The 11,861-nt window shown below is 42.4% G+C and overlaps 1 protein-coding gene across 2 annotated transcripts in view; it reads right to left on the reverse strand.

Annotated features, from left to right (window-relative positions):
• Positions 1-11,861, reverse strand: part of Hgf (hepatocyte growth factor) — a 72,971-nt gene that overhangs the window by 19,471 nt on the left and 41,639 nt on the right. For both annotated transcript variants that reach the window (XM_004639256.2, XM_004639255.2), the window contains exons 8-9: positions 8,990-9,164; positions 7,200-7,327 (exon numbers count right to left, since the gene is read on the reverse strand). In XM_004639256.2, coding sequence (XP_004639313.1) covers positions 7,200-7,327; positions 8,990-9,164 — 303 coding nt within the window. The remainder of the gene's footprint in view (positions 1-7,199; positions 7,328-8,989; positions 9,165-11,861) is intronic.

The following is an 11,861-nucleotide window of genomic DNA, read 5'->3' on the forward strand; positions in this document are numbered from 1 at the left end:
ACCTGCCCAGCGTGCACACAAACGCGCTGCCGCAGTCTCTTCTCCTCTAGCTCTGGCAGAGGCCTCCCCCGACCTCAGCTCTCTGTGTCCCGTGCTCAGTTCGTGAGCTTCTCACTGCCCTTCATGGCCCTCACCCTCGAGAGCCACATGGGCCTTTGCAACACAAACTGGAGCACCTACTGTTTTTACAGTCGTAGTTTTTCCCCATATTCTTTTCGTTTTCCAGGGTCACATATTATCTTCATCTGTGTATTCTAAGGCTCCTAGGTATTATAATTTCTCAGACTCTACTTTGTTTGTTTCTGTTAGTGGTGATGGTAGAGATTTATCTATTTTTATTTATTTTATATTGGTGCGCAGTTGGCATACTCAGTGATCATATTCATTGTGGGGCACTTACTCAGTGATCATATTCATTGTGGGGCACTTACTCAGTGATCATATTCATTGTGGGGCACTTGTGCCACTATATAATTTATCTTATTTTTTTAGTTTTTGGATTTTTAGGGAAGGTTCTACAGGGTGCTCAGGGTCTCACTGCTAGATTGGACTTGTAGTGATTCGCCTGTTCGCAGCCTCCCAGGAGCTGGGATTACAGGCACGCGTCACCATACTCAGTCTCGATTGCCATCTCAGTGCGCCCCAGGGGCGGGGTCGGCAGGCAAGTCCAGGGATCGAGCCCCCAGCCCCTGCGCCTGCTTGCAGGGGCTTTAATCTGCTGAGCTAGTTGGCCAGCTCTTTATAATATATCTTGATCATTCTTTTCCCCTTCTCTTCCACCCCTTCAGCCCTTCACCTCCACCCCATTTACAAAAGCATTGTTTCCCCTCTTTCCTTCCATTCTCTTCTTTATTCAGACCCCATTTTCCTTCTTTCCTTCTTCCTCCTTTGTTCCCAAGGCATCTGGACATGGTCTTCCTACGACCCCACACTCTTTGCTTTTGGTGACAGTGATAGAAAGCTGGGAAGCGGGGCTTGGTGGGCTGCCCTGCAACCGTGCTCGCCTGATGCGGCCCTCCCATCAGTGGTGCAGCACCAGTTCTAGAGAGGATGACCTAAGTGTGTGAGCAGCTCCGAATCTCTCCTCCCTTTCATTTGATAAAGATAGCTGGTGTGTGTGTGTGTGTGTGTGTGTCTGTCTGTCTGTCTGTCTGTCTGTGTGTGTCTGTGTACTCGCACATCTATTTATCAGGTGTAACTTCCACTTGCTCTGACCTCCTTCACACACCACAACACCTTTCTTCTACTCCACTTCAGTTTTTATCTCCTTTTTTTTCACTGCAAAAACCTTGATGCCAAGTGACACCAATCGGCTCCTTTTCTCATGTCTACAATGCACGCTGATTTCCGTGCTCTACATCCTAGCACTAACAAGAGCAAACCAATAATTTAAAGTGCAGGCCAGATGTGGTGACTCCAACCTGTTATTCCAGCACTTTGGGAGGCTGAGACAGGAAGACTGCCTGTTGCAGCCCAGTCTCAACCACTTAGTGACTTAATAAGACTCTATCTCAAAATAAAAAATAAACAAGAGGCTGGGACATGGCTCAATGCATAGGTCCTGGGTTCAATTCCTATGCCTAAATAAATAAATTCAAAACACAGTTACCATTATTTTAGCCTTAAGATATATCCCAACGAGGAGAAACACAGTCAGGAAATTTTATTTAAAAATAATCTCGTATCTACTTGACACATGGGTCGCCGCATTTCTATGTTTTTCTCTGGTGCAGCTTTGCAGAGGTGGCTGGAATGAGGATTTATGCATATGGATCAAGGGCATGTGATAACTGAATGCACTAACTGGCTTAGCACAGTTCTGGGTGTTGATGATGGGAAGACCCCTGCTGCATGAGGAAGGCTCCATCCAGGGGGCTTGCAAGCTGGGGGACAGAGGAGTCCAGAAGGCTGGCTGGCAGCTGTCTTTCCTGCCTGCCCTGCCAGGGACTGCTTCGCCTCCGCGGTGCCCCTCTGCCATGCCACCCAGCACTGGAGTGGCCAACCATGGAATGAAACCTTGACAAACTGTGAGCTAAAATAAGCCTCTCCTCCTGTAACTTGTGGGTGTCAGGCAAGTTTGTGCCAGGAACAAGGAAGACATGCTTAAATATTTATTAGCTGAGATCTTCAAAGTAAATGTGCTTAGTATCAGAAAATGTTGGGATGGGGAGATAGCTCAGTACAATAAGTGCTTGCCTGGCAAGCATAAGGTCTTGAGTTTAATACCCAGTACCATAAAAAAGAAGAAAGAAAAAAGAAAAAAAGAAGAAGAAAGGGCTTACCAAATAGCTCAGTGGATTAAAGCACCTACAAGCAGGCACAGGAGCTGGGGTTCAATCCCCAGGCCTGCCATGCTAGCCTGCCCCCAGGGCGCTGAGGTGGCAACTGAGACTTGGCACGGTAGTGGGCACCTGTAATCCCAGCTCTTGGGAGGCTGTAAACGGGCACATCACTACAAGCCCAATCTAGTAGTAAGACCCTGAACACCCTGCTAGAACCTCCCCCACCCAAAAAAAAAGAAGAAATACAGTTTCTCCACTTTAAAAAAATAAAATAAAATAAAAAATTAAAAGAATAAAATGTTCATAACATTGCATACAACTTAAACATTGGCTCAGGGAGAAAGTCTACATTTATGATACTGAGTTATAGTATCAAGGGCAAAGGATAGTTATCTACATGTTCATACTTTTATGGCTTTTAAATGACTTAAAACTTTTCTTATGCAGATTTAATACATTTATTTTTAAATTTATTCCTTTATTTCCTAAATTTTATTTGTAGCATAAATGACATGTTCTCTTTTAACTAACAAAGTTATATATAAATCCTAATGATATTTCCATATTTATTTATTTTTTATTTTAAAGTACATGTTATTGCTCAACCTCTGGCTTCTAGATATATTATTATGTCATATGTAGAGAGATCCTTCCCATTTTTTTTTCTAGTCAACATATCTTTTTGTCTAGCTCCTTGGAATGGTATCTTCAACAAAATGTTTAAAAGTAAAACACTGTCAAATTGCATTTATAATGTTAAATGCTCACAGAGTCAGTAGATATAATTTTGACAGTAATAAGAATACATTTATTACAAATGTATTGTATGTCTATATTTTTTGTTGAAATATGACAATATATGTTCATGAAGTCCATCTATGTGTAAGTGAGTATGCATGGATGTTTATGTGTATTTGTGTAAAGGACATAAATTCTTACTTAGCTGAATACTTTTTAAGCAATGGGTGAACTCTGTCATACAAATTTCAGAACTTAATGTGATTTGTCATAATTTCTTCCATCTACCTTTGTTAATAGTTTCTAATACTTAAATGCTTTTTAATTTTCAGACTAAATTCTTTCTACTCATTATGTGTTTTTAAAATTTTTTTAGACTCTTTGTTAAAATTATTTAAAGTTGATACACATGTTCAAAGATAAGACAGTTTTACAAAGATAAGACAGCTGCTTTTATGCTGTGTTACCCATATCATATTTGATATGAATATTACATAATAAAAACACCTGGACATTTTACTGTGTTTGGTAAGTGTGGTGGGAGAGCGCAGTTCTGAGCGCAGGCAGGGTGTGAGTGTTCGCCTGGCAGCAGGGTGTGCTTGAGAAAACAGCTCTTCGAAGAAATCTGCATTCCTTTCATTAGACTGAATCCACCTGTGCTTTCTGCATCATCTGTATTTCAACTACATTTTCAAAGTTTTAACATGAAGTTAAATAAAATGATATGCATGTCTTGTAATTTTCTTTGGCCAGTTATTCTCTAATAATTAGTCTTTTATATATGGTTGCATCCTCCTGAGTCAGTCTGTAGACTATTTCGTCATTTTTTAAAACCATGCAGTTGATTTATTTATTTAGTTTTTTCATTTAGTTCTAAAGTTTAAAATTAGTTTATAACTAATAGTTTAATCATTTAGTTCTTTTCTTTTCTCAACCTTAATATTTCCCCCTTTATCTCACCTATTTTCTTTCTTTCTTTCCTTCTTTCTTTCTTTCCTTCTTTCTTTCTTTCCTTCTTTCCTCTTCTTCTCCTCCTCCTGCTCTTCCTCCCCCTCCTCCTTCTTGTGGTACCAGGGATAGAACCCAGGACCTTGTGCTTGCTACGCAGGGGCTTATGTTGCTAAGCGATGTCCCTGGCCCCTCACCTATTTTCTTTCTCATGTTTGATTTAGCTTACTTTTTTTGTTGTTGTTTTCATACTTTTCTGCGGGATAGCTTACTTTTAGATCTACTCATCTAGCAGAGAATTCATTCACTTGCTCATCATTTTGAAATTCAAATGTTTAAAGTTAAGAATTACTTCCTGTGTATTTTCTTAAGTGTATCATATCATCTATTAAGTAGTGTTTTATCAACACTTTCAATCAAGTCTACAACCTCAGTTTTTATTTTCTTGAATAGAAAACTTAATATCCAATTGGAATAACATCTGTAGACATTCTAATTTAGATGCTGTGAAATTTGAAAATGAGTTCCAATTTGTCAAACTCCATGAAATTCACAGTTTTCATCCTGCGGAGAGTAGTTAGGGCAACATCTTTTCACATAAGCGTATGTGGGCCCCAACTTCTGTGTGCCAGAGAGAAGCTAAACAGATGGGGGGACCTCACAGCCTCCCTAGCAGCGTGGCCTCTGGTGAGTGTTCCCCAGCTGTCTGCTGAGTTTGCCGGCAGGCCTGGTGTGAGCAGGGGCTCTGTGCCATCTTCTCGGGTGAGCCCACCAGAACCTGACATGCTCTGTCACGTCTAAGAGCAAAGCGTCAGGAAGAATGACCATTTGGCAAACTACTACAGAGTGAATTGAAGGGACAAGAATCATGGAATACGGAAAGGTCATTATAAAGAGAATCAGATTGAATCCTATACTGATTTGAGAATTTAGGTGGAATTAATTAAATTGCATAAAACTATTTTTAGCTATTATTGAATGACTTAATAGGCAAGTGGTAACTACTTAAATGCCAGGATACTGTGCTATCCACTTGTGTCGTCCCGTCCACTGATACGTGGCACCTCGGTGCATCAACACAGCTCTGTGCTCACCCAAAGCTTACAAAGCTGCTTTCCCTGCATCAGTGAATTAGTCACAGCTCTTCTCGTCATGACTGAGACATGGGCTCAGAGGAACACGCTGCTGTCAAGCCACCACTGCTTTCTGACCAACGACAGAACTGTGGGCTGAAAGGGACTCACGCCCCACCGGTGTAGCCACTGTCTGTGGCTTGCCTGCTGCTGAGCCACTGGAGAGAAGGTTGGAGGGGAAGAAGCTGATGCAGGCCGGTGAGTCTGGGAGGTGGAGCTGTCAGGTTCCATGTGGCTCTGGGGAGGCCTTAGGACTGACTCTGACCAGGACCACCATTTTTAAGTTTGTGTAAAAAGTATATGACCACTTAAATATACAATTCTCAACCCATCAACCACCAGCAAACGTCCAGTGTTCAACACTATTATTAGTCACTTACAAAGTATTTAAAATTAATTTCAGTCACATATCCCTACCACTTTCTGAAAGAGTGTCAAGAGCCTTTGTTTACAAGGCTGATTACTTTCTCCAAAGCGGAGCGCTGTTTATCACCCCTGCTAACACCTGGAACCAGGTCATCTCCACGCAGACATTGACAAACTACTGTGCCGGCCCTCTTGTCTTGACCTTTGTGGAAAACGCTGGCCAGTTTACATGAGGCAGTTGGAGAGAACAGCCAAAACCAGACCCATCAAATAACTTCTCCCAGACCCACACCAGCATCCTTTACTTCAGAGCTGTGTGCGTGTCCTAGCAATGTCTACCAAGGCCAGGCAAAGGTGCCCAGGGACTCCTCACCCCTCACTCACTTTGTGCCAGCCACGACTTTGTGCTCACTTACTCTTTCAACTCTCAGACTCTCTCTCACGGAACACACTGGCATCTGCATTTTCCTGCACCTCCTGGGTGTCCAGCCTTCGTGGTCACCTGAACCTGGATGGAGTGCCAAGGGCTGGTGGGAGCCACATATGAACAATAATTACCTAAGCTTCCTTTCCAAATGCACTACTACAGCGCTTCTAGTATTAGTGGCACTGTGTGTGTAAGTATGGAAGCATCTGAGCAAAGCACTATTTGACACATTTGTACTTCCTATACTGAAGCTGCTGAAAAGCTATTTTAAGTAATTAAATTATTTTGCTGAATAACGTAAGCTTAAGTTTAATAATTACATAGGAAAACTTAAATGTCTGCTACGAAACAAGAAGATGATTGTTTTCTCTGCCTGTCTCTGTTTCTTCTGTCTATGTCCCTCTCTGTTTCTCTCTCTCTGTGTTTCTCTCTCTCTCTCTCTCTCTCTCTCTCTCTCTCTCTCTCTCTGTCTCTGTCTCTCTCTCTCTCACACACACACACACACACACAAACACGCACACACACATATTCACATGTAGGGAAGTTGAAATACTCTTCTGCAAATTCAATACTCTAATCCCTGGCCATACAAGTTTTGTAGAATCTGATTCACGTGCCGTCCCACTAGACTGAGGGTACGTGGCAGCCGCGGGAGGCGGGGTCAGCACTGCCCTGCGCCTTTCCTTGCACAGCATCGCATCCTCTTACATGAAGATAGCACACCCACCATGCAGCTGAGTCATGAAACACACAGCTAAATGGTGCCTAAGTTTAGGGTCTCCTGAGGCTGCACTCCCAGCCTGCGGGCCACAGGGCAGATTGCCTTCTCCGCTGAGCACGCTCTTCACCTACACATGCACACATTGCGTCTCTTTCCCCCCTTCCTTCTGCTCTCACTCACATGTGACCTTAGCACATAAGACCTTCCCCACCCATGACAGCGTTAAACAATAGAACCTGCCACTCCAGCTCCACACAATTTTCCCTGCAGCGCTTGTCATAAATTCACATAAAAGCTCTCACCCACCACTCCCAGTTGGTGTGTGTTCTATCTGCTAGGAAGCAAGGGAGGGGAGCAGAGCACCTCATTTTGTACCCAGATCTATCCCCAGAGCCTAGAATATACCTGGAACTCAAGGAAGTCACCAAGTCAATACTCGCTGAGTGAATAATGGAAAAGAGCAAGCCAGCATCCAGCCTGTCACCTTCCTGCTGGCCAGCAATAACCATGCAACAAGAGATCTGTGCAATCGTTCATGTGCTCCCTGGAGGCCTCCTGCCCCACTGCCATAAGTCAGCGATTACCTTGTCCATGTGACACGTCGCACTTTGGAATTTGTGAGCAGTAGCCAACTCGGATGTTTGGATCAGTGGTAAAACACCAGGGTGACTCAGCCCCATCTGGATTTCGACAGTAATTCTCTCGCAGGTCCCTATTAAGAACAGACATGTTGGGTTTGAGAGATAGCTCAGCAAGCTAAATCCCTGCCTGGCAAGCACAAGAACCCAGGTTCCAGCCCTGGCATCACTTGCTGGGCGGGCCCCACACCCAGGCGCGCGGAGCCGCGCCCTGGCCACAGACTGCAAGTGTGGTGATGCGCCCCCAGTGCCTGCAAGCCTGGGACAGGAGGATCACCACAAGTCTGATCTGTGTAGTGAGACCCTATACCAAATAAATAAATAAATAAATAATTTTTAAAAGTTAAAAAAAAAGAACAAACATGTTGCTACGAAGGGCCTGCGTCTTCACAGTGCTGAGATTAGTACAGTCCTACTGCTGGAATCCTGGGATACTGCATGTTGAGACCTGTTCTTACAGATCTGATTCATGAGGCCTATCACCTATGCAACTTTTATTAGTCTATTATCATTTATTAAATGTTAACACAAGTTTGAGTGGCATTGATACTGTCTTCTCTGCCCCTTTTAATTAATCTTCTCTTTTCTTTGCTATCCTTGATCTAATATTTATCTCTAAGTTATAAAATACATGGGTTAGGGCTAGAAAATGAATTTCTATGACAGAAATAAAACCAGATTAGCAGATTAACAACTTTAAATATTTGTATTATAAAATAATGAAAGGGCTGGTGGGAGAGCTCAGTGGCATAAGCACCTGCCTAGAAAACACAAGTGCCGCAATTTGACCCCTGGTACCAAAAATAAATGAAATAATTTGAAAATACTAATATATGAACTTTTACTATTTAAACAAACAAATTACTGAAGTAGGTCACACATGCGCGTGCACACCCACACACACCCCTCCTAAATCCATGGATGGGCCCCTAGCGCTCAAGCCTGCCATTGAAAGCCAATTACATAAAGCCAATATATGCTACTTACATGTGCTATTTCAACATAGTCATTCTGAATGACATGTGTGTTATAAATTTTCACACACATGTTCCTCTTAACAAGGTGGGCAATCAAAAAACACGTGTGTCAGTCCAAGCAAGCCAGTGGGTAAGGAAGCACAGCATGGGAAGGCCCTGATATCATGCACACAACTGACCCTGGAGGACAGGTTCTTCGACTTGACTCATCTGAACAATTGTTTTCCCTCTCTGCTCATCATCCCACTTCCAATAATAATTGGAAACCTTAATGTAGATGGTAAAAAGAATTCTGCTCAAAGCTGAAAACTTGCCAGTGTGAAGAGTTGTTTAAATCAAGATGTAGTTTTCTGTAAAGAGAAAAATGCTACACAATCCCTCCCCCAAGCTAATAAGAAAATGCAAGAAAGCACTGGTCTGCAGCACGAATGGTCATCGTGACCACTGACTGATTTAAGAACTGACCTTCAGGAGCAGAGCTGGGATCAGCAAAGAGCTAGGGTGAGGTTTCCAATGCCTAATTCTTCAACCTTCTCAATCAGAATTACTTAGAATACATGTAAATGCCAGCATGAGGTCAAATCCCAGACTCACGTAACAAATATCTCCAAATAAATAAATAATCTCCCTTTAAAGCTCTGTTTGTATTTGAGCACACAGTCATTTAAAGATTATAACACAAAAATCAGTAAAAGGTCACACTCTGGCTCATGTCCTCTGAGTCCCACTGAAGCAATCATGTTTGGCTCAATTACTCACTTGCACTTGAAATTTTCAGGAGTTATGTCATGCTGGTGCGGATGCTGCGAATCCCAGCGCTGGCATGGAATTCCATTCCAAATGGTATTGATGGTTCCCCGGTATCCCTCTCCTTGCCCTTGAAGGCACTCTGTGGTTTCCATGGGGATTTCAGTGTCATTCATAGTACTGTCAGCTAACGGGAGAAGGAAATTAAAGGTTATTTTTTTAATGTGATGTTCACTCTTTAGAATTCATTTGCATTTGTCTTTCTAGGAATTTTTGGTCTTTATTATTAGCTGGAGTAAGAAATTCGACTCAACGTTATTACTATCTTCATTCCAGTTATCCTTTCACTTCAGCACTTAATCAGTTTATTCTTGAATAAATTTAAAGATATTTATTTTAATACACCACTATAAGATATATATTCTGGCTGCATAGTATCATTGAAATAACTTTACAAATATCCCTAAAATCAAATTGCTTGCACACGTACACACACACACACACACACACACACACACACGTCAGTCATGCAATTGACCATGGCTTTTCTCTTAAGTGATAAATGCCTGCTAAGGTTTTTCTTTTGAAAGAACTTGGTATTAAAAGTCAGAGCAGTTGCCCGCAAGAACATCTATTTCCTGATTTTTTTCCCCTGTTTTGACTGCAGTGCTGTATAGTCAAGTAGTCTGCAAATGCCTTTAAAGTACATATAAAACAATCATGATGATGATGATGAGGAGGAGGAGGAGGAGGATACACTCTTTCAAAATAGCTCTGGAGATAGATATAGATATAGATATAGATATAGATATAGATATAGATATAGATATAGATAGATAGATAGATAGATAGATTTGATAAGAACAAAAGTAATGAGCCAGAGAAACACCTTGCATAGAAACAGTTGGCAGTGGTGACCCAAGTCTTTCATGAGTTCAATATTATCTAAAAGATGTTAATGAAGTAATCCAAGGCTTTCCTAGGCCCTGAGAAACTACACTTCATCTGAAGAGGATGCTCTTGAATTCTACAGGCCTGACAATCTGAGTTAAGTGTTAAATGATTTGCGGAGCCTGACCTGTGCATGAACTTCCTGAATCTCCATAACTCTAAAACAAGTCAAGCTTGCACTAATATAGTTATTATAAAACTATGACTAGAAAGAGGAAAACAATGTTTTCTGAACTGTATCAATTCATTAGCTTAGTGTTGTAATAAAAAAAAAATGTTTGATTCCCTCACTGCTGTGTTTGAACAGAGCTAGAGTCCTGTGGGTCTCTTGTTTGGCCATCAGTGTGTCGGAGCTGGGAGGAAAGGCATCCAGAGGCGATCACTTCCTGAGGGAAATCCAAGCCTTCCTGGAAGGAGTCACCCCTCCTCCGGAACATGGGTCACGGTAAAGCTCACACGCTGTGCCTCAGCACTGTGCCGCAGGCCCCTTACTCTTTTACTTCCCTACTATGCTATCCGGCAGCATGAAGCCCTCACCAGATGCTTGGTGTCCCAGACTCAAGAACCATGAGTGAAAACAGATACAGATGTCTCTTCTTTACACATGACCTAGTCTGTGGTATTTTGTTATAACAACCTAAAAGTTACCGACACACCTACCTCTGGGCTACAAGCTCAAGGACCGCAAGCTGGGGACACCTGTCATGGCCTGAAGGAAGGTCGAAGGTCTGAGGGAAGTTCATTCGGGTACCACTACAAACACACCTCCACTGTCCTGTCTGCCACGAGCACCTCAACTCTTTTTTTCTCCTAGCAAGTTCGTGCACGTTCTGTTCTCATTACTGCTGAGTCGCCCCCTAAGCAGCCTCCTTAGTGACCACCCTTGAGCTGTGCGCATCCGACCGAGAGATCCATTCTTGGCGAACCCAGTGGTCAGACGCAGGCACGCTGGTGGTATAGCACTCCAGGCTTGCACCCACGTGTGAGCGCTTCTGCTGTCGAATCTCAGCACTGCTTTCCAGATGCCAAGCAACAGAAAGGAGGACTCGGAAGATATCCAGACAAGGTCGGGGGCCTGGTCACTGCCCGAGAGATTTCTAGCTGTGGAAACAGGTTCGGAGTTCCATCCACTGTGTGGGTATAGCTTTCGTTTGAATAAGGAGAAGGGGAGGAAGCCTCTTGCGTGCCATAGCAATATAAAATTAAATATCAGGCATCATCTTTGGAGCATGCAGACAGGGCGAGGGGAATTTCAAAGTAGGTTTTTCATAAGTGACTTTATAAAGTTGTGCTTTTGCAAAAATGACCCATAAGAGTTAAAATAGGGTCCGGGGAGATGGCTCAGTAGAATAAGTGCTTGCTTGGCAAGCTCAAGGGCCTGAGTTCAATCCCCGGTTCCGCAACAAAAAAAAAAAAAAGAGTTAAAAATTTACAGTCTTAGAAACAACTTTAAATATACTGTTATAAAAAGGAAGACTAGTGAGGTAAACAAAGACAATTATTACTCATTAGGAAAAATAAAACTTAGCAAATGCAATGAGTAATTCAAAATTATCCTCCCAAGATACTCAGCAGAGTGATAAAATTTAGTATAAGATAAATATTTTCCTTATTACAATGAAAACTTCTAAATTTGAGAATTCTCGCAGATAAGAACTATGAAAAATCCAAATTCAAAGACTTAAATAACAATAATGAGAAAAGCATGTCACTGTTGATTCATCTAAAATTTCACTGTCAAGTTTGCATATCTGTATTGTTAGGGTTAGCTTTGTTCTTCATCTCAGAAGTTTCTAACCACCTTTAAATAGAGAATCTTTCTCTTTTAAAAAATAATAATTGAGTCCTAGCCCAGGTCCGGTGAGTGTGCGGAGAGTTTCCTGCTACCCTGCGCCGGCGGGACCAGTCCCAGCCCAGGCGCAGCGTGGGCCGG

This window comes from Octodon degus, unplaced genomic scaffold (genome assembly GCF_000260255.1).
Source record: "Octodon degus isolate 3935 unplaced genomic scaffold, OctDeg1.0 scaffold00108, whole genome shotgun sequence".
In the NCBI taxonomy this organism is placed as follows: domain Eukaryota; kingdom Metazoa; phylum Chordata; class Mammalia; order Rodentia; family Octodontidae; genus Octodon; species Octodon degus.